The 24,838-nt window shown below is 38.0% G+C and overlaps 1 protein-coding gene and 1 long non-coding RNA gene across 11 annotated transcripts in view; one reads left to right on the forward strand and one right to left on the reverse strand.

The window, feature by feature from the left end:
• Positions 1-1,377: 1,377 nt before the first annotated feature.
• LOC138321172 (uncharacterized) lies at positions 1,378-14,162 on the reverse strand. Of its 3 annotated transcripts, XR_011208288.1 has the most exons (4): positions 14,106-14,162; positions 7,958-8,607; positions 7,716-7,818; positions 1,378-2,243 (listed from the first exon to the last, which is right to left on the reverse strand). It is a non-coding gene; the product is annotated as an uncharacterized lncRNA (long non-coding RNA). The 3 variants fall into 3 exon arrangements; XR_011208287.1 differs by having other exon boundaries at positions 7,716-8,607; XR_011208289.1 differs by having other exon boundaries at positions 7,716-8,607; positions 14,067-14,156.
• Positions 14,163-14,206: 44 nt separating this feature from the next.
• The window catches only part of LOC138321166 (DENN domain-containing protein 1B-like), a 40,160-nt gene continuing 29,528 nt past the window's right edge, over positions 14,207-24,838 (forward strand). For 7 of the 8 annotated variants that reach the window (XM_069264632.1, XM_069264638.1, XM_069264635.1 and 4 more), the window contains exons 1-4: positions 14,207-14,397; positions 19,731-19,795; positions 20,281-20,324; positions 21,938-21,993. In XM_069264632.1, coding sequence (XP_069120733.1) covers positions 14,381-14,397; positions 19,731-19,795; positions 20,281-20,324; positions 21,938-21,993 — 182 coding nt within the window. In that variant the 5' untranslated portion in view covers positions 14,207-14,380. The remainder of the gene's footprint in view (positions 14,398-19,730; positions 19,796-20,280; positions 20,325-21,937; positions 21,994-24,838) is intronic. The other variant, XM_069264634.1, reaches the window with a different exon arrangement.

Below are 24,838 nucleotides of genomic sequence, written 5' to 3' on the forward strand. Positions count from 1 at the left end.
CTCTCCCTCTCTCTCTGTCTCAAATACAACTTTAAATATTATGTATATATTCTCTTGTAAATGCCATCTTGTCTGTAATTTGAATGTTTTATTATTTTTGGGAACGGGCTTTATATAAGTTGTATAACTTGTGCCCAATCCCATTGCACATTTTGCAATAAAATATGTTTAAATCAAATGTAGCACGTTTGCAATGGCTGGCATTGGCATAAGTCAACTACATGGATGATGTTCAAATATCAATATAACACGCAACAAGAGCAACAATATCAATGCATTCGAATACTGTATATACTGAAAGACATTTTTGATATGCAAGAGAAAATATGTAATATGACAAACATAAACAAGAGGCCCAGAGGGCCTGTATCGCTCACCTGGTTTTTTGTTAGTAATTATCACAAGAATCTGACAATTAGAAAAATAAGCAAAATTGACTCCCAAAGTTTAATTTTGAATCACATCCATACAATGATGCTATTGATACCATACAAATATGCTATCCAATACATAGGTTCAGAGACAAAGTAATTTATATGAAAATAGTAGCCTAATTGACCTTTTTGACCTCGCATCTATTGCCGTTTAAGGCCCCGGGGGTCAGCCCTATCATTTGTACAATTTCAAATCCCAACCCTATAAGGATGCTACCATTGCATTATAAGTGCTCTTCCATTCTTAGTTGCAGAGAAGAAGTCGTTTATATGGAAATAGCTAAATTGACCCCTTTTTACCCCACCCTTCAGGCTCCCGGGGGGGTTAGCCCCATCATTTGCAAAATTTTGAATCCAAACCCTATAAGGATGTAACCATTGCATTATGAGCGCAATCCCATGTTAAGTTGCAGAGAAAAAGTCATTTATATGGAAATTGACCACTTTTGACCCCGCCCCTCAGGCCCCCGGGGGTCAGCCCTATCATTTGCTCAATTTGGAATCCCCAGCCTACAAGGATGCTACCATTGCATTATGGGTGCTATACCATGTTTAGTTGCAGAGAAGAAGTCATTTATATGGAAATAGCCAAATTGACCCCTTTTGACCCCGCCCCTTAGGCCCCCCGGGGGTCAGCCCTATCATTTGCACAATTTTTAATCCCCACACTATAAGGATGCTACCATTGCATAATGGGTGCTATACCATGCTTAGTTGCAGAGAAGAAGTCATTTATATGGAAATAGCCAAATTGACCCCTTTTGACCCCGCCCCTCAGGCCCCCGGGGGGTCAGCCCTGTCATTTCACAATTTTGAATCCCCACCCTATAAGGATGCTACCATTGCATTTTGGGTGCTATACCATACTTAGTTTCAGAGAAGAAGTCATCTATATGGAAATAGCCAAATTGGCCCCTTTTGACCCCGCCCCTCAGGCCCCCGGGGGTCAGCCCCATTATTCGTACAATTTTGAATCCCCACCCTATAAGGATGATATCATTGCATTATGGGTGCTATCTCATGCTTAGTTTCAGAGAAGAAGTCGTTTATATGGAAATAGCCAAATTGACCCCATTTGACCCCGCCCCTCAGGCTCCCTGGGGGTCAGTCCCATCATTTGTACAATTTTGAATCCCCACCCTATAAGGATGCTACCATTGCATTATGGGTGCTATCCCATGCTTGATTTCAGAGAAGAAGTCGTTTATATGGAAATAGCCAAATTGACCCCTTTTGGCCCCGCCCCTCAGGCCCCCGGGGGGTCAGCCCCATCATTTGTACAATTTTCAGTTAGTAGCCCATAAGGATGCTACCAGTCAAATTTTATTGAAATCCGACCAGCGGTTATGGAGAAGAAGTCGATTGTTGACGGACGCCGGACGACGGACGACGGACGCCGGACGCTGCGGTATCCCATAAGCTCACCTCGGTCCTTTGGACCAGGTGAGCTAATAATCCATCGAGTTCCCGTAATCATCATCAAGCAATGTTATTTGGTTCTCGTTAATGGAAGATTGGATCATTCATCATTCGCTAGAATCGCCACTGTTTCTAGAAATATCTTGTCATGATGCATAATCCATTATTTCACAGTCAGTGATGGAAAACAAAAATCCAATAAAATTTTCACAAACATCACATGGTATAGTTAGAGGTAGTGAGTGTCTCAGCATATATATATAAAATGCATGCATTACAGTTACACACACCTGGTCATCCGTCTTGAAATTCACCTATTCCAACATAGAACGCAGAGTTGAATATCATCTTTTTCTCGTCATCAGCAACGCGTTTGTGTTGGTATGGACACTGCAAGGAAATAACGTTATAGTGTTAGTCTGTGACGTTATTTTATTTCGCTGCTAGTCATTTGGACTAGTAAACCCCAACATTTTACTTCCCCCACTATTTAATCACTAGTCCAAATTAAATATACAACCGTTTTGCTCATGTTCAGTTTACGATTTTTTATCCAAAAATTGAACACAAATTCTCACAAAGTGATGCATCCAAACTGAAATAATCGCATAAAGAATGCACTCAAAATGTGTTACAATTGACCATCGCTCTTGTAGATATAGTATTAATCGATTTTAATCGGATGGCCAGCCACTAGTCCAATCGGACTAGTTCATTACAATTGGCACTAGTCCGACTGTAAAATTACTAGTCGTGGGCATCGGACTAGTGAAGGCTTGTGTTATAAAGGAACGTAATGGTTAGACGAACAAGAAACTTTCTTATATTTTTCTTCAATTGTTAAAAAGGGTATCTTCTACTTATTTACTCAAGAACATGAATTATTCATTCGTACTTTCTTTTGTGGTTTAGAGCTTACAAAGCACGAGTAGAAATAGTCGTGGTTCGTCGACCTCACAATGAAAGCAATATATAAAACATCATTCGTTTTTTCAATATCCGTTGTTCCATAACAACCACGAAAACTAAAATGTCAGGTGATATAGTATTATCTAACGTTAATTTCTAGTCTTTTAAGGTAATATATTAAAACATTTTCGTGATAGCATACTAAAATGTTTTTAAAGAAACATGTTAAAAAATCAGTATAAGAACGTTTCAATGTGCTTAATTACAAGATGGCCATGGTACACACTCAAACATTTCCATGGTATAAGAATGTTCATAAGAATGTTTCCATGTTACCAATCAGAACGTTTCCATGGAACCAATTAATCACAACGTTTCAATGGTACCAATCAGAACGTTTCTATGGTACCAATCACAACGTTTCTATGGTACCAATCACAACGTTTCTATGGTATCAATAAGAACGTTTCTAAGGTACCAATCACAACGTTTCTAAGGTACCAATCAGAATGTTTCTAAGGTATCGATCACAACGTTTCTATGGTACCAATCAGAATGTTTCTAAGGTATCGTTCACACCGTTTCTATGGTACCAATCAGAACGTTTCTAAGGTACCAATCACAACGTTTCTAAGGTACCAATCAAAACGTTTCAATGGTACCAATCGGAACGTTTCTAAGGTACCAATCAGAACGTTTCTATGGTACCGATCAGAACGTTTCTAAGGTACCAATCACAACGTTTCTATGGTTCCAATCACAACGTTTCTAAGGTATCGCTCACAACGTTTCTATGGTACCAATCAGAAAGTTTCTAAGGTACCAATCACAACGTTACTAAGGTACCAATCACAACGTTTCTATGGTACCGATCAGAACGTTTCTAAGGTACCAATCACAACGTTTCTATGGTACCAATCACAACGTTTCTAAGGTACCAATCACAACGTTTCTAAGGTACCAATCACAACGTTTCAATGGTACCAATCGGAACGTTTCTAAGGTACCGATCAGAACGTTTCTATGGTACCAATCAGAAAGTTTCTAAGGTACCAATCACAACGTTTCTAAGGTATCAATCACAACGTTTCTATGGTACCGATCAGAAAGTTTCTAAGGTACCAATCACAATGTTTCTATGGTACCAATCAGAACGTTTCTAAGGTACCGATCACAACGTTTTTAAGGTACCGATCACAATGTTTCTATGGTACCAATCAGAATGTTTCTATGGTACCAATCAGAATGTTTCTAAGGTATCGATCACAACGTTTCAATGGTACCAATCAGAACGTTTCTATGGTACCAATCACAACGTTTCTATGGTACCAATAAGAACGTTTCTAAGGTACCAATCACAACGTTTCTAAGGTACCAATCAGAATGTTTCTAAGGTATCGATCACAACGTTTCTATGGTACCAATCAGAATGTTTCTAAGGTATCGTTCACAACGTTTCTATGGTACCAATCAGAACGTTTCTAAGGTACCAATCACAACGTTTCAATGGTACCAATCGGAACGTTTCTAAGGTACCAATCAGAACGTTTCTATGGTACCGATCAGAACGTTTCTAAGGTACCAATCACAACGTTTCTATGGTTCCAATCAGAACGTTTCTAAGGTATCGCTCACAACGTTTCTATTGTACCAATCAGAAAGTTTCTAAGGTACCAATCACAACGTTTCTAAGGTACCAATCACAACGTTTCTATGGTACCGAACAGAACGTTTCTAAGGTTCCAATCACAACGTTTCTATGGTACCAATCAGAACGTTTCTAAGGTACAGATCACAACGTTTCTAAGGTACCGATCACAACGTTTCTATGGTACCAATCAGAATGTTTCTAAGGTACCAATCACAACGTTTCTATGGTACTAATCAGAATGTTTCTAAGGTACCGATCACAACGTTTCTATGGTACCAATCAGAACGTTTCTAAGGTACTGATCACAACGTTTCTATGGTACAAATCAGAATGTTTCTAAGGTACCAATCACAACGTTTCTATGGTACCAATCAGAATGTTTCTAAGGTACCGATCACAACGTTTCTATGGTATAAATAAGAACGTTTCTAAGGTACCAATCACAACGTTTCTAAGGTACCGATCACAACGTTTCTATGGTACCAATCAGGACGTTTCTTAGGTATCGATTACAACGTTTCTATGGTACCAATCAGAAAGTTTCTAAGGTACCGATCACAACGTTCCTATAGTACCAATCAGAATGTTTCTAAGGTACCGATCACAACGTTTCTATGGTACCAATCAGAACTTTTCTAAGGTACTGATCACAACGTTTCTATGGTACAAATCAGAATGTTTCTAAGGTACCAATCACAACGTTTCTATGGTACCAATCAGAATGTTTCTAAGGTACCGATCACAACGTTTCTATCGTATAAATCAGAACGTTTCTAAGGTACCAATCACAACGTTTCTAAGGTACCAATCACAACGTTTCTAAGGTACCGATCACAACGTTTCTATGGTACCAATCAGGACGTTTCTTAGGTATCGATTACAACGTTTCTATGGTACCAATCAGAAAGTTTCTAAGGTACCGATCACAACGTTTCTATGGTACCAATCAGAATGTTTCTAAGGTACCGATCACAACGTTTCTATGGTACCAATCAGGACGTTTCTTAGGTATCGATTACAACGTTTCTATGGTACCAATCAGAAAGTTTCTAAGGTACCGATCACAACGTTTCTATGATACCAATCAGAATGTTTCTAAGGTACCGATCACAACGTTTCTATGGTACCAATCAAGACGTTTCTTAGGTATCGATTACAACGTTTCTATGGTACCAATCAGAAAGTTTCTAAGGTACCGATCACAACGTTTCTATGGTACCAATCAGAACGTTTCTTAGGTACCAATCACAACGTTTCTATGGTACCAATCAGGACGTTTCTAAGGTATCGATCACAACGTTTCTATGGCATCAATCACAAAGTTTCTATGGTACGGATCACAACGTTTCTATGGTACCAATCAGAATGTTTCTAAGGTACCAATCACAACGTTTCTAAGGTACCGATCACATTGTTTTTTATGGTACCAATCAGAACGTTTCTAAGGTACCAATCACAACGTTTCATTGGTACCAATCAGAACGTTTCCATGGTACCAATAACAACGTTTCTATGGTACCAAACAGAACGTTTTCATTGTACCAATCACAAAGTTTCTATGGTACCAATCACAACGTTTCTAAGGTACCAATCACAACGTTTCAATGGTAACAATCACGACGTTTCTAAGGTACCAATCACAACGTTCATATGGTACCAATCACAACGTTTCTAAGGTACCGATCACAACGTTTCTATGGTACCAATCAGAATGTTTCAAAGGTACCAATCACAACGTTTCAATGGTACCAATCAGAACGTTTCTAAGGTATCGATCACAACGTTTCTAATTTCTATGGCATCAATCACAAAGTTTCTATGGTACGGATCACAACGTTTCTATGGTACCAATCAGAATGTTTCTAAGGTACCAATCACAACGTTTCTAAGGTACCGATCACATTGTTTTTTATGGTACCAATCAGAACGTTTCTAAGGTACCAATCACAACGTTTCATTGGTACCAATCAGAACGTTTCTAAGGTACCAATCTCAACGTTTCTATGGTACCAATCAGAACGTTTCTAAGGTACCAATCACAACGTTTCAATGGTACCAATCACAACGTTTCCATGGTACCAATAACAACGTTTCTATGGTACCTAATCAGAACGTTTTCATTGTACCAATCACAAAGTTTCTATGGTACCAATCACAACGTTTCTAAGGTACCAATCACAACGTTTCAATGGTAACAATCACGACGTTTCTATGGTACCAATCACAAAGTTTCTATGGTACCAATCAGAACGTTTCTATGGTACCAATCACAACGTTTCTAAGGTACCGATCACAACGTTTCTATGGTACCAATCAGAACGTTTCTATGGTACCAATCACAACGTTTCTATGGTACCAATCACAACGTTTCTATGGTACCAATCACAACGTTTCTATGGTACCAATCAGAACGATTCCATGGTACCAATCAGAATGATTCCATGGTACCCATCAGAACGTTTCCATGGTACCATATACTTCCAATCAGAAACTTCAAATATCAAAATCCAAGATGGCGGCCTATTGGCCATCTTGTTCACCAATCGGTCCCAAAATACAATATGCACATCTAGAGCCCTAGGGGAACCAGCGCATGAATTTGAAATAGATCACTTCAGTCCTTTTTGAGAAAAAGCAGTAACAAACTTCAGTTATCAAAATCCAAAATGGAGGCCTATCTGCCATCTTCTTCACCAATTGGTCCCGAAATGCAATATGCACAACTAGGGACCTATGGGAACCTGCATGTGGAATTTGAGACATGTCCTTTCAGTGCTTTCTGAGAAATAGCGGCTATAAAAATTGCTAATGGGCGGAAGGACTGATGGATGACGGACCACGGAATTAAGGCGATTTGAATAGCCCACCATCTGATGATGGTGAGCTGAAAACATGCATGCTGTATTCAACCCAATAAGTGCTCCTCGTCCTTTTGAGGTTTCAATTTCAATTGCCCGGACATAAATAAAGAACAAAACTGTATAGATTTGCAATAATTTTGTCTTATTCATCACCTTTTCATTTTTTTCAATTTTTTAAACACATGTGTGCTTATTTGGTGGAATATGGTAATTTAAATTTTGTATTCTCACAGCATATTTTAAAGGTTACAATTAATCAACCAAAAATAAATATACACAACCAAAGGTATATGGACAACCTGAGCATCAGTTTGGAAGGTGACCACAAATTGTGTGTAGATAATTTTTTTTTTTTTTTTTTTTTTTTTTAGAGGAGAGGGATACAAAGAAGAAGCAATATTCTATCACTATATGTTTTTGTGTTAAGAGACAAAAGCTTACATGTCTACAAGCGTTTCCACAGCAGTCTCCCCTCTTTAGGTGGGCGTACCAGGACATCACTTGGTATCCAGTACAGGGATCTATGTAAAAAAAACTGCTTCTCCTGGAAACAAAAAGAATTTATCATATTTCAAATCTTCATGGTTTATTTTTGAAATCTTAAGGTAAGACCTAATAAAATATCAGAGTAAACATGGATGGTACAATACTTATAAATAAAACTGCAAGTATAAGCATATTACCATTACAGCTTCTTTGTGGCGCTTGTGGATTTCCCTTTCCAGGGGAGACAACCTGCTGTAATCTACAGATTCCTCCCATGTCATGTCAGTACACCTGTCGGGTGAAGCTGACTCAGTGCTGAAGAAACGGATGTGGAACTTGGTGAGATCTCCATGTCTGTGTCCATAAACCACCATCCTGTTGTTAGGACTACTTTGGTATAACCCGCCATCACACAGTATTCGACATACTAGGTTCTCCACACTGGTAGTGACAGCATGCTTTTTATCACACAAAGGCTTTTGTACACGTCTTACAGAACAATTAGTGGTCACACTTATAAAATTTTTGATACCATTAATGGAAAATGATTTCATCATGTTGAGAACATACATGCACATTCCAATTTATCGAAGGCTAAAGAGACTTCTCAGGAGCTAGAGGGACTCCTTGATGGGAGCTACCCTTCCATTTAATAGCTCTAAAGACCCCTAATCATACACTGGAAGATTTCATTCTGAAGACTGATCATGGACTTCTCCATCAGAGTTACAATGACGTAGTCATCTAGAAACACTTCATCATATACAAGCCTGACGAGATTCCATCCATACAGCTTTATAGGCTCTGACTGGATTCCTTGTTGAGGGTTTTGCGAATTGGTGTTTCACTGTAAAAAAAAATGGAATATGGTACATATACCTGGTGGTTATGTATTTGCTAATTATAGCTATCCTAATAAGCCTAGTGGTTATTTAGTATGACCTCATGATCAAGATCAGTGAAACGGTTTATTGATATACCCATGTTGTTATACCATGTACAAGCGCCTAGTAGACCTTGAATAAATGACTTGAGTTGGACCGGATCTGAGATATGAGTCGTGTTTACAACATGGTGTCAGAATTTTGACGAACTCTGCAGCAATCGGCAGCCATCGAGCTATAAATCCTATGTGAATAGTCCTTAAACACGACGAGAAGTCACGATGGATATTTTAGCCGGACATACACCTCAGATGGATTGGGGTAAAACCGATCTAGTGACCGCGTGGAAAAGTTTTAAACAACACGTGGAGTTTATGTTCTCAGGACCGCTCAAAAAGAAAGATGAAGTAGAGAAATGTTCTTATTTCATGCTTTGGATTGGTGAAAAGGGCAGAAACATTTACTCAACATGGACGTTGACCGCAGATGAAGGTAAGCTCCTGAAAACTTACTACGACCGTTTCGAGTCCTATGTGAAACCAAGATCCAACGTAATCTACAATCGCTATCGATTTCATAGTAAACAACAAAGTGAAGGCGAAACATTTGAACAATTTGTTACTGAACTTCAGGTACTCGTGAAAGATTGTAACTATGACAACAGCGACGAGATGGTTAGGGACCGCATTGTCTTTGGAGTTAAAAATCCCAAGGTACGTGAAAAACTGATAAATATTGGATCAGATTTGACCCTAGCCAAGGCACTTGACACAGCTAGAAATTATGAACTCAGTCATGCTCAAGCCAGAGATATGTCCAAGATTGATTTGGAAGAAGTAAACATGGTTGCGAAATCTAAATTTAAGAAGAAATCTGCTGTGAGCATGAAGCCGAAAAAAACTATCACTGACAATGATGATGAATGTGGTAGATGTGGATATAGCAAGAAACACAAAGTCTGTCCAGCCATTGGCCAAACCTGCAAAAAATGCAAATTAAAGGATCACTTTGCGAAAAAATGTAGATCAAAGAAGAAAAAAATCAACATGATTAATGTTCAGAAGTCAGAAGACAGTTCAGAAGATGAATTATATGTAGGCTCGATCAAGCGCGACCACACAGAAGTCACCGAATGGACTCAGACGATAAACGTGGAGGATTGTGAAATAAACTTTCAATTAGATACTGGGGCAGCCTGCAATGTCCTAAGTTATCAGAACGTGAAAGATTTGAACAAGTTGTCCGACCTCAAGTCTACCAGTGTTCCGTTACGTTCCTACTCAGGACACAAGATGATACCAAAAGGGGTAGTAACTCTTGATTGTAAGTACAAAGGTACCCAGTACAACACAGTTTTCCAGGTTGTGGACAGTACGAACATAAAGCCAATTCTTGGAGCAAAGGCCTGTGAGGACATGGGTTTGGTGGCTAGAATGTATCGCATAGAACAAACCCACAAGAACATTCCGGACGACATAGTCAAGGACTATGGATCTCTTTTCAAAGGTATTGGATGTATGCCAGGAGTACATACTATCAAGACGGACCCTGGTGTAAAACCAGTTATACACCCTCCAAGGAAGATACCGTTAGCCCTAAAGGTAAAGGTGAAAGCGGAACTAGACAGAATGGAGGCTGAAGGCATAGTGGTAAAGCAAAACGAACCGACTCCATGGGTGAACTCTATGGTTTCCGTAGCTAAATCAAATGGGAAAGTACGCTTATGTATTGATCCTAGGGACTTGAATGTCGCGATTCAGCGGGAACATTACCCCATGAAAACGATCGAAGACGTACTCGCAGAGATACCCAACGCAAAAGTCTTTACAAAACTTGACGCGACGTCAGGGTTTTGGCAATTACGCCTAGACAGTGAAAGTACAAAACTGTGTACATTTAACTCACCATTTGGCCGATACAGCTTCACGAGACTTCCCTTCGGTATTAAGAGTGCACCGGAAGTGTATCAACGCGCTATCACAGAAATGATCGCAGGTCTCGAGGGATGTGAGGCAATAGTTGATGATATCCTTATTTGGGGAACCAACCTCGAGGAACATGACGCTAGACTACAGAGAGTCCTGGACCGTGTGAAGGAATATAACCTCCGATTGAGTCCTGACAAGTGTGAGTTTAGGAAAAGTAAACTGACATATGTAGGTCATGTGCTCAGTGACCAAGGTGCTAAGCCTGACGAGTCTAAAGTCCGTGCAGTGATTGAAATGACAGCACCAACATGCAAGAAAGAACTACAAACTTTTCTAGGATTCGTACAATACCTGGGTAAGTTTGTGCCCAACTTATCAGAGGTTAGTGCACCACTGAGAGAACTTTTGCAGAAAACCACAGAGTGGTATTGGGACAATGCTCAAGAAAATAGCTTCAAGCGACTCAAACAGCTAGTAACGCAAGCACCAGTTCTGTGCTATTACAACCCTGAAAAGGAACTGACGTTAACAGTCGACGCAAGCGCAAAGGGCTTAGGAGCAGCAATTATACAGGAAGGAAAACCTGTTGCTTATTCATCAAGGGCCTTAACCCCTGCACAACAGAATTACGCTCAAATTGAGAAGGAGGCGTTGGCCATAGCCTTTGGATGTCAGAGATTTCATCAATTCATATACGGACGCCAGGTTACCGTAGAGAGTGACCATAAACCGCTTCAGTCGATATTCCGTAAACCGTTGATGACAGCGCCACCTAGACTGCAACGAATATTGCTAACATTGCAGAAGTACGACTTGAACGTTGTATACAAACCTGGTAAGGAGATGTTCATTGCGGACACTCTTAGCAGAGCATTCTTACCTGAAAGCTCAGATGACATCGTTCCAGATTTGACGATAAACTCTTTGCTAACCTCGTATCTACCTGTATCTCCAGTAATGTACCGTAAACTACAAGAGGAGACAGCAAAGGACAGAGAGTTACAGACACTTCAGGATGTTGTGTTAGAAGGTTGGCCAGAAACCAAAGTTGAGGTAGTAACGGAGATTCTACCCTACTGGAATTTCAGAGATGAAATATCGTGTGTGGATGGTTTGTTGTACAAGAACCACAAACTCATCATTCCAAAATCCATGCGTCCAGAAATGCTGAAAATTATTCACAAATCTCATCTAGGAATAGTCAAGTCCAAATCCTTAGCGAGGGACATTCTGTACTGGCCAGGTATGGCGACGGATATTGAGAACACTGTCCAGAGGTGTTCTGTGTGTGCGGAAACCCCTCAAGGGAATCCGAAAGAGCCATTGGTAGAGACCGAGCTACCAAACAGACCATGGTCTGCGATATCAGCTGATCTATTCGAATACAAGGGAAACCACTATCTTGTTTCCGTCGACAATTACTCAAAGTGGCCAGAACTCTCCAAGCAGAGGATCCATTTCGTGCATTGCTTGACTACCGAAACACTCCCATTGATGGATTGGGTGTGTCACCGGCACAAATGTTCCTGTGTCGGAGATTAAAAACAGACATACCGACTACAACAAAGTTGTTAGAGCAAACATCAACGAACAAGGAGGAACTCAAGCTTCGAATGAAAACGAGGCAAGTAAAAGCAAAAATCAATTATGACAAAAATGCGGGACGCGAGTTGAAACCTCTCCACGAAGGAGATACAGTTCTCATTCAAAATGAGAAGAAGTGGATCGCTGGAAAAATTGAACACAGTCATTCACATTTGAATCCAAGGTCTTACCTTGTGAAGGCTACAAATGGTCGTCAATACAGACGTAATAGACGCCATATTAGACCTACAAGAGCTGACTTCCAGCCAAAACAGTCAGTTCTATCTCCAGAAGTGCCTGACACAGTGTCAGATGAACATCACAGTGATTCTAAGGCGAAACCGGAAAGGGAACCACATGTGGGTCCGATGGAACCACCTGAGGAGACAGCGGCACCACCTAGTCCATCTGTTACATCACCACCTGTACCCCTGGTAACCCGAAGTGGAAGAGTGGTCCGTATTCCCAGTCGCTTCGAAGACTAGTCTTGACTTTGTAAATATTATTCGCGAGTTAATTTGTTACAATTATTTTTAAATTGAACCGGTGTGAACTTTAATAGTTAATTTTGTTTCAAAATGAACAAATAGTTTGAGCTATACCAAACAAGCAATATGATAACTTCACTTAGTTATCTCAGGACATTTTTGTGATGAACTGTGCTTACATGAGAAATAATAACAAGTGTGCATTAATTAATATGCAATTTAGTATATCAGCACTAAAAGTATATTACAAAATATGAATATGAAAGACTTTATTCCATGGACAGTAATGAGTGCTTTGATAATGTGCTTATCATAAGTTTAAAAAATTAGTAATTAATAATTGATAATAGTTAATATTTTTACTAGACATTTCAACTTTTATAAAAGAGAAAGGATGTTATGTATTTGCTAATTATAGCTATCCTAATAAGCCTAGTGGTTATTTAGTATGACCTCATGATCAAGATCAGTGAAACGGTTTATTGATATACCCATGTTGTTATACCATGTACAAGCGCCTAGTAGACCTTGAATAAATGACTTGAGTTGGACCGGATCTGAGATATGAGTCGTGTTTACAACACCTGGTGCGTTTTTTTTCATTGAATAATTCAGTGATCATACTGGAGCATTATGATGATCACTGTGTGAGACTAAAATTGTCTAATTTCAAAAGAAGGAAAATTAATCATATCAAATTAGTCAATATACGCAATGTTTGGTTGATGCAACATAAAAATCAGTAAAAACTCACTGTAACTAGGACTAGCTAGTAGGCAAAAAAAAAGGAAGGAAAACTGACTTTCTGGTTCAATTTTAAATTCCATTATATATATTAAATTAACTTATCTTATTATTTAGAATTTACTCAATCAAAAACTTTTCTCATATCATAATAATATAACAATAATTGTATATGGCCTACCATCCTCGATACTCCAGGGCTTCCGATCACTTACGATCTCTACACCCCTGGACTATCTCATAGTAAAACTAGAGGCAACAGAATAGAACAGGTAACTTTGTCATTTGATGTACATCAAAAGAGCCGTATAACGGTACACTGTGGTTAACTCTGTGGCTTTGATGTTAGGCGTTGCTCTCTCTGTAGTCTTCAAATGAAATATTTGCTAGCCTGTGATTGGTCAAATGTTTTCCGCTGAGCTGCCTTCAATTTCACTATGAGATAGTCCAGGGGTGTAGAGATCGTAAGTGATCGGAACCCCTGGAGTATCGAGGATTGTATATGGCCTAGCTAAAATAAATGAATAATTACTAAATACTTTAATTTTAATTAATACATTAAATGAACACTAAAAAACTTTTAACTTGTTACATTAAATTAAGAATTATATTAATTAGTAATTACTATAACCTATGGACTATACTAAACAATTGTTAAGTTCCTTTGTTATTTCTCACGTTTATCTTCGAGTTGTCTCAGTTTCGTTTACAACCTACTTTGTGAAGGTCTGTACCTTGACACTCTCAAGTCATGCCACTTATACTAGTTATCTCCCTTGAAACAGAGGACATTTACTCGGGACACCTCTTCTATTTTCTATACGATAACCAACAGTCACGAGATAGAGCGAATGACAAAATGGCTGACACAACGTTACTTCCTGTCAAATGGAAATAATGGAAAGAAGAAATCAAGTATTTATGGCGGATCATGAAGTTTTTTGGACGAGACAGGGATTCAAGAATATTTATTAGAACCCTTTTATTGAAAAATGGGTTCTAGAATCAGGTACATATTGCCGATTTCACTGCAAATTATTCCCAAGAAGTTGATATTTCTCCGATTGTCAACACCCCTTTTCCAAATGTCATGTCTGGAGGCGCTATCTGCAGTCTTGCAGAACACGCCATTGTTACGGTAATGATAGATATCAGATTGTCATAAAACACAAGCGTTTACCAGGTGTTGTGTGACATTATCTAGCACCTGCGATGGATCATTGATTTTGTCGATCGACGACCTTACAAAATCAACCTAACTGCAGTAACTTCCAGACTTCAACAAGGATTTATAAGTGAGGTCCTTGACTTCAAATAAGTTGTACTGTATAAATGTTTTCAATCACGACCAACCTATTTAGATATATAATGATACTTTTCTGTATCATTATAAATTTAAATAGGTTGGTCGTTGGTGTTTCTATATTAGTAATATATGAAGTTAAGCATAAAGTTTTTTTCTGAAATATTTTATTACAGAAGAAACTGCATATGACTATGAACCTACAGTTTGGCCTTCAGATAAATTTCAAAGTTACTATATTTATTTTAATTACTTCCTCTTTAACATCATAGTTTGATTAATATGTTATTATACTTATTACCAATATTAGTATTCAGACAATTAATTCAACACAACATCGTCCTACGAGTACTTCCCGATCCAAGAATACACAGTATATAGGAAAGACCGCAAACAGAATAAAAAGGGACAAAGTCACGGGGGGGTACTAATTGCAGTCACAAACAAATACCGCTCAGAACAAATTCAAGAACTTGACACCGATAACGAATCCATTTTCATCAACATCTCCATGGCAAACTCACATAACCTCACAATAGGATCGTACTACAGACCACCCTCAGACAAAGGACATTCACTTGACCAATTAGAAATCTCCATGAAAAGACTAGGACATAACAACAACACAATTACTTTCATTAGCGGAGATTTCAACTTACCACACATAGATTGGCAAAACAACACAACAATTCCAGGTAAAACAGACACAAAACTTCACCAACAGCTACTTGATATCATAGACGACAACTCTCTCACACAAATGACTACCAACACAACTAGAGGTGACCACATTCTTGACCTAACACTAACAAACCGCCCTTCAATTGTCAACAAGACTGAAACATCACCACCCATAGGGAAAGCTGATCATGACATCATATTCACTGAAATTGACGTGCGACTCAAGAAAATTAGGAAGCAGCCCAGGGACATCCCCCTATACGGTAAAGCTAACTGGGACAATATTAGAAATGACCTGACCCACATCAACACGAAACTGGACGAACCAACAAACCAAACAATAGATGACCTCTGGAACCTTTTTAAGAACACACTTAATGACTCAGTAGATAAAAACATACCAAAAAAACACATCACATACAAATCTAAACTACCATGGATAACAAAACCCATCCGTCAACTCATGAAGAATTGTAAAAAATTACACGTACAGAACAAAAACAAACAAGACCAAGAGCTCAAACAGAAATACAAAGCATGCAAATCAGAACTACAAAAACGCACTAGAAATGCATATCTAAACTACATAGAGAAAATGATAAAAGACCTACCAATAGATGAGCAACAACAAGAGTCACCACAAAAAAGAAGAAAATACAACCCCAAAAAATTATTCTCATACATCAAAACAACAAGAAAAGAGAACACAGATATCACAGCACTAAGAAAGGATGGACACCTAATGACAGACACCACTTGTAAGGCAAACATACTAAATGAACAATTTAAATCAGCCTTCACAACAGAACAGGATCACCCCATACCAGATAAAGGACCATCACCACACCCAGTCATGCCTGAAATAAACATAACACAACAAGGAATAGATAACCTCCTCAAAAACATCAACCCACACAAAGCAACAGGACCAGACAATATACACGGCAGACTACTAAAAGAACTTAGGGACATAACAGCACCCATACTTACCAAACTTTTCACTTACTCACTAAATACAGGCACATTACCAACAGATTGGAAACACGCAAACGTTAACCCCATATACAAGAAAGGCGACAGATACAACCCCACTAACTACAGACCCATATCACTCACCTGTATCACATGCAAACTCATGGAACATATCATTACAAGCGCCACAATGTCACATCTGGAGAACAACAACATATTATACAACTTACAACACGGCTTCAGATCATCCAGATCATGCGAGACACAACTTGCTACATTCATACACGACCTCGCAAACAATAATAACAGCAACAAACAGACAGACATTATTATCATGGACTTTGCCAAAGCCTTTGACAAAGTCCCACACAAACGCCTACAATACAAATTAAAATACTACGGCATAACAGGCAACACACACAAATGGATCACAGACTTTCTCTCACAACGCACCCAAACAGTAGTACTTGAGGGAAAACAATCAAATAAAATACAAGTAACTTCAGGAGTCCCTCAAGGAACATGTTTGGGTCCAATTCTGTTTCTCATATACATTAACGATTTCCATCAATACATGCAGTACAGCACACTAAGACTATTCGCAGACGACAGTATTATATACAAAACAATAAACAACAAAGACGACACAATAAAACTACAGAAAGATCTGGACGCAGCAGCACAATGGGAAACAGACTGGCTAATGAAATTTCACCCAGATAAATGCAACATAATCAGTGTTACACCAAAACGCAACAAAATACACCACAACTACACACTCCACAATCACACACTCGAGCAAGTAAAACTCAAGCAAATATCTAGGACTAACACTACAAAAAAAAACCTAAAATGGGACATGCACATAAATAATATCACCGCAAATGCAAACAGATCACTAGGGTTTTTAAAGCGCAACTTAAAAATTAATTCACCACATATAAAAGCACACGCATACAAAGCACTAGTTCGACCCAAACTGGAATACTGCTCTTCCATATGGGATCCCCACAACACACACCAAATTCAACAGATAGAAAAAAACACAACGCAGAGCAGCAAGATATGTTCACAACAAATATCACGACACCAGTTCAGTTACAAACATGATACATCAACTCAACTGGCCAACACTACAGACACGACGGCTACACACAAGATTGATACTTTTCTACAAAATAATACACAATATAGTTGCCGTCGAATACCAGACCATACTCATACCAGTAGACCACAGAACCAGACACTCCAATCCACACTGCTTCAGACAAATCTCTGCTGCAAAGGACACATACAAATACTCATTTTTCCCACAAACAATAACACAATGGAATCTCCTCCCTGTAGCAGCAGCAGTACAATGCACTACACTCGAGGACTTCAAGGCACATATTTCCAACGTAGCCCTTGAAGCCCTCACAAAATAGTTCTGCACACACCTTTTATCTATATACTATATAAAAAAAAAAAAAAAAAAAAAAAAAAATCACAAATCTAATCCTTTCACACCCTTGCACCCCTACAGGTCCCCCGTGACATAATCGTCATACTTTGACGGCGTCCCGTACACATAAGAAGTCAGACAATTAATTCACCATTCTAACTACTCCAACAATGTTAGAGGTATAGCACGACGAGACACTTTTGGAACATTACGTCGTGTCTAACCTCTAACTTCCGATAGGCCATTTACCCGATGCTGAGGGTAACATTTTCAAAGTTTGGATTGTGACAAAAAAAAAACGTTTAAATCATATTTAAATCGTTATCAATGTCAAATACCTACCTCTTTTTCATAAATCAACAAGTTTTTTGACAAAATCAGCCGTAAAATCCATCTAAAACATATATTAACATCTCCTAACGTAAACTTTCATGACCCAGACAAAACTTCATGATGAAAGCGATCCGGCTGGTAAATCCTAAGAAAAAACAAATTGCAAAGTCCCCAAAACGCTTGATTTGCCTTTACTTTTACTAGAAAAACTAGGTCAAAATGTTACGGAAGGGATTCATCAATTCTAATCCGCTATAATAGTATTTTCTGAGGCCTCAAGTTATGGTTTACTTATATAAATGGGATAATTAATACCTAAACTGTAAGTACACATCAATGTTATCACTGTTAGAGCTATAAATATTGATATTATTGCACTTTTCATTCCGCCTTCATTTGACGTCGGAAACTGCATCAAAGAAATAGGCCTTCGGAAATGAGAGTCGACAGTCAGCAAAATAACGTCCGATAAAAAAACGGCTGACAAGTCGACTCTCATGTTATGGGAGTACATTCTAACATGAGAACATTTTGCAAATTTATATATATATGGTACATTTGTAGTGTAAATTCATAAGCAAGGTTGGTCATTCATGTCATCCTATTATGGCCAGTGTATGGATGATGTGTAAATGTTTTGCAAAACAGTACAATAACTACAAGTGAGGCATTGTGCCTATTTATTTTATCTTGTTTAAATAAAAAGATCTTTCAATAGTAATACCAGTATATATATACATCACACCTAAAGAAGTAATAACAGGTAGTGAAGTTATCCACTAAGGGACAACCGCAGCTACAATCATGCAGTCACAAGAATCAAGAGGCATCATTGCAAGCTTACACTAGCTTGCTTCCTTTGATGCAGAATTCAGCCAAAGTTCAGCCAAAGCACTATAATAGCCAGTACATTTTTTCCCCCTAAACTATATAGTTAGTGTGCTTATCAACTTCTAACCAAGGATAACACATTGTAAGCCTAAAGAGAGAGTGAAGATGCAAGTACTATTAGTAGACTTTATTATACTTCACAGGGGTATCCCGTGCATGGTTGCTAAGGGAAGCTCTATTTTACACAAGGGGGGTGTAAGACAGCTCACATAAGCTAGACAATCACGTGGCGTCATCAATACATGCGGTATAATGCAACATGCATTGTTGATGTTGATATCAATTTTGGTGCATGGCGACGTTCCATTATTTATATGCAACGAAAAAGCTGGAAAGCAACTGAAATTTCATATTTTTATTTCTACTAAAGAATGGGAGAAAAAGAATCAACCATGGAATCAATGTAAGATTCTATTAATCATTGGTTACTATATGTAAGGTACATGTAGTCCAAAAACTCCAATCTCCACATCCTGTGCATATATTTTGTGGTTTTTTTCTTCAGCACTAATGCAGAAAAACTGGAACGCAGATTTATTCCTATTTAGTCAAGTGTGCATTCCCGGCTAGGAATGGCAGCAAATTTTAAGTCACCAAAAAATAACTAATCAAAAGACAATTGCAATGACAGAGACTGAATTTATTGCACAAGCATATATGTATATATACAGTATCTACGTATGATTATTGCATACATTGATCATTGTTTCCAAATTAGAGAGAATCCTGAGAAGATCTATGAAGTTTTCATGGAGATTGGCAAGGCCAATGGAGAGCATGAAGGTACGTGATTTATAATTAAAAAAGACGCACTGTTCATATATAAAATTAAAATATAAAAAATTAAAGGTTTGACTTCAAACATGAAAGATTAGGAAATACAGAATATAAAGATAACATTTTGTAAGATAAAAAATATATAATAATGTGAAGTATGAAACTTGTCCTTGAAATGGTTTTCACTTATAAGGAAATTGTTATATTAATGTAGCTTTATGTGTACTTGATATCATGTCATCAATTAAGTCATGATATTTTCATATGGTGTAGATATTTCTTTTATATAAAAACAATCATATTAATTTGGGGTTAGAACCAGTACCGGAGGCCTCAAAATAGTATCAAACCCAAAGACAATATTTGAGTTAATTATATATGACCATTTAATTACCTCACTGAAGTGGATAAAGATTATTTTGAACAATTAATCCAATTATTCAATAATTTTTATATATAATATCCCTAACAGAGAAAGTTTACTGTTACAGAGCCGTTTCTGATACAAACTTATCCTGCCGACTATGGTGATGAGGTAAGTACAACAGGAGTGGGTGAGGTGGGGGGGGGGGTTGTACATTTACATAGGACATACATGTATCTCCGTCAGAACACACTGGATATAAATGTGCATTGTCAAGTTTTTTTTAAAAAAGTCTTTACATTGGGACTGATTCACGTACCATGTGATACCCAATAATGTTTGTGCTGGACTAATATCTCCAGTGGTGATGGAAGTGAACTATTTTTAATCTTCCTGCTGAAATGACTTTAGCGCAGGATATCGTCTTTTGACGGTCATTCCATCACCAGTTGAAACAATAGTCCGGCACAAAAGTTATCAGGTATCACATGGTACATGAATTATTCCCATTTGCTTGGTGTACATATTACAAAGTCTATTTGAGTTATAAAGATGTTAACTTTCTCATGTGATATATTGTTTGGGACACAGGTGAAGATCAACACCTTTTTGGGTTAACATTTGCATCTTAATCATAACTTGGTCTTGTGCAATAGATATGAGCATCATTTTTACGTGTGATGGGAATGATAATAATAATTGATAACCACTCCAATAAATGATATATATGCTAATTAACTAGATATCACTATTCCCTTATCATGAAGGGCAGCAAATGCTTTTGAATGTTACATCTTCCATAAACCATTTACTTCTATAGTTTGTAAGTTTCCAGCTTGCAGGTACTACTTGCTGTTTGATGGTCGTTGTTTGTGTATTTGACGGGGAGGGGTACTTAACTCTGATTTTCCTCCAACACAAAATCCTTGCACCTCCCTGAATTCAATACAAAACATATTTAGAAAAATTGCTCTTTGTTTCTATAGTGGCCATCCTATATATTCAGTCAATAAATTGGGAACTTTTTCATGTATATACATAGCCATCTGAATGACCTTGTGAAATTCAAAGTATTTTTGTTGGTTCCGACAAGATTTTACACTATTTCTCCTTTTCAATTAAATTTATATCCTGGTAGCTTAATATTACTGCAGCCTTGCTGACAGTGTAGTTTTCTCTTCATCAATATATAATTTGTAACAAGGAATAGAAGGAATCATTGATCGCATTATGAGGTAATAAAACAATCTTGATAGAATCTGAGGTAAGCTGCAGAATCCCACAATAGGAATATTTTTGTGTTGTTATATTTGCTTACATCTGTATTCACCCATTTTTATTATATCACTAAAATAGGAGGGAGGACATATAGATTTACCCATGTCTTGCATCCTTTTATTTCCTATTCCATCCCCATCCAATTGTGTCCTGTCCAGATTCCATATGGAAGCAATGAACTTTTTGTCCGACAGACTTTTCCCATTTTTATGAAATGTTGATACTATATGTATATACAAATGTAAACCAAAATTTACCAGAAACCACACATATCTCAACAGAAATAAAATAAAATCAGTTCATTATGCATAAAATGTTGAATAATCACAAGCATCATAAAGCTAATTCATGTTATTAGTGAAGGTTTTGGCTATAATTGTATTCAAAACGTATAAGGAAAGGAACCTGAGTTAGCAGGTAAAATGCAATTACTTTGTATGTAGTTTGGTAGATATTGTATGTTTTTATTTGCTCCATTTGTTAACACTTAAATCTATTCCATACAGGAAGTTCTTAAGTCTGTTCCCAAATTTGCGTTTCCATGCGACACTGAAAGGTACACGTAAGTTTTCTGAGCTTCGTGCCACCATCTTTACCTGTCTTGGTGGCACAACTTTCTATTTATAGTAATTTCTGTTGTCAGACTCATCACAAACCTTATTTCATCAACACTGCTACGGAAAATAACAGTGATATCTGCAGATGATTTCTTTCATTATAGTGATCTGCTCCTGATAGCAGATCATTGCATCAGAAATTTGAGAAAAATTTAAAATAATGATGTAATTTGTCCAAAAAATGATTTTATGGAAAAAAATGCTGTATCAATCAATACATGCTCTAAAGGGAAGATGTGTTTCTGTTCCAAAACCAGATGATTGGAACAGCTATAATACTCTTTTAACTCATTCACGCCTGAAAATTCCTAATAAACTATTCCAGCATTTGAATTGGAAGATTTCAAAAGTGTCTTCAGGGGTAAATGAGTTAAGCTGATATACAGTTTATGAAGATCAGTGTTTGTGAGATAAGGTTTAAAGCAGTCAGTTGTCTTATAGTCTTCAATGCTGACCATGAGTGCCAGTCATATATAGCTATAAAAGCACATGTAAAGGTTGTAATATTACACATGGAATGGGGAAAGACAACTAGTCTCACTGTAATATTACACATGGAGTGGGGAAAGACAACTAGTCTCACTGTAATATTACACATGGAGTGGGGAAAGACAACTAGTCTCACTGTAATATTACACATGGAGTGGGGAAAGACAACTAGTCTCACTGTAATATTACACATGGAATGGGAAAAGACAACTAGTCTCACTGTAATATTACACATGGAATGGGGAAAGACAACTAGTCTCACTGTAATATTACATATGGAGTGGGGAAAGACACTAGTATCACTGTAATATTACACATGGAGTGGGGAAAGACCACTAGCATCACTGTAATATTACACATGGAGTGGGGAAAGACAACTAGTCTCACTGTAATATTACACATGGTGTGGGGAAAGACAACTAGTCTCACTGTAATATTACACATGGGTGGGGAAAGACAACTAGTCTCACTGTAATATTACACATGGAGTGGGGAAAGACAACTAGTCTCACTGTAATATTACACATGGAGTGGGGAAAGACAACTAGTCTCACTGTAATATTACACATGGAATGGGGAAAGACAACTAGTCTCACTGTAATATTACACATGGAGTGGGGAAAGACAACTAGTCTCACTGTAATATTACACATGGAATGGGGAAAGACAACTAGTCTCACTGTAATATTACACATGGAATGGGGAAAGACAACTAGTCTCACTGTAATATTACACATGGAATGGGGAAAGACAACTAGTCTCACTGTAATATTACACATGGAATGGGGAAAGACCACTAGTATCACTGTAATATTACACATGGAATGGGGAAAGACCACTAGTCTCACTGTAATATTACACATGCAGTGGGAAAAGACAACTAGTCTCACTGTAATATTACACATGCAGTGGGGAAAGACAACTAGTCTCACTGTAATATTACACATGGTGTGGGGAAAGACAACTAGTCTCACTGTAATATTACACATGGTGTGGGGAAAGACAACTAGTCTCACTGTAATATTACACATGGAGTGGGGAAAGACAACTAGTCTCACTGTAATATTACACATGGAGTGGGGAAAGACCACTAGTCTCACTGTAATATTACACATGGTGTGGGGAAAGACAACTAGTCTCACTGTAATATTACACATGGAGTGGGGAAAGACAACTAGTCTCACTGTAATATTACACATGGAGTGGGGAAAGACAACTAGTCTCACTGTAATATTACACATGGTGTGGGGAAAGACAACTAGTCTCACTGTAATATTACACATGGAGTGGGGAAAGACAACTAGTCTCATGTAATATTAACAGTGGGGAAAGAAACTAGTCTCACTGTAATATTACACATGGAGTGGGGGAAAGAAACTAGTCTCACTGTAATATTACACATGGAGTGGGGAAAGACAACTAGTCTCACTGTAATATTACACATGGAGTGGGGAAAGACAACTAGTCTCACTGTAATATTACACATGGAGTGGGGAAAGACAACTAGTCTCACTGTAATATTACACATGGAGTGGGGAAAGACAACTAGTCTCACTGTAATATTACACATGGAGTGGGGAAAGACAACTAGTCTCACTGTAATATTACACATGGAGTGGGGAAAGACAACTAGTCTCACTGTAATATTACACATGGAGTGGGGAAAGACAACTAGTCTCACTGTAATATTACACATGGAGTGGGGAAAGACAACTAGTCTCACTGTAATATTACACATGGAGTGGGGAAAGACAACTAGTCTCACTGTAATATTACACATGGATGGGGAAAGACAACTAGTCTCACTGTAATATTACACATGGAGTGGGGAAAGACAACTAGTCTCACTGTAATATTACACATGGAGTGGGGAAAGACAACTAGTCTCACTGTAATATTACACATGGAGTGGGGAAAGACAACTAGTCTCACTGTAATATTACACATGGAGTGGGGAAAGACAACTAGTCTCACTGTAATATTACACATGGAGTGGGGAAAGACAACTAGTCTCACTGTAATATTACACATGGAGTGGGGAAAGACAACTAGTCTCACTGTAATATTACACATGGGTGGGGAAAGACAACTAGTCTCACTGTAATATTACACATGGAGTGGGGAAAGACAACTAGTCTCACTGTAATATTACACATGGAGTGGGGAAAGACAACTAGTCTCACTGTAATATTACACATGGTGGGGAAAGACAACTAGTCTCCTGTAATATTACACTGTGGGGAAAGACAACTATCACTGTAATATTACACATGGAGTGGGGAAAGACAACTAGTCTCACTG

The sequence above is a fragment of the Argopecten irradians genome, chromosome 4, assembly GCF_041381155.1.
Source record: "Argopecten irradians isolate NY chromosome 4, Ai_NY, whole genome shotgun sequence".
NCBI classification, from domain to species: Eukaryota; Metazoa; Mollusca; class Bivalvia; order Pectinida; family Pectinidae; genus Argopecten; species Argopecten irradians.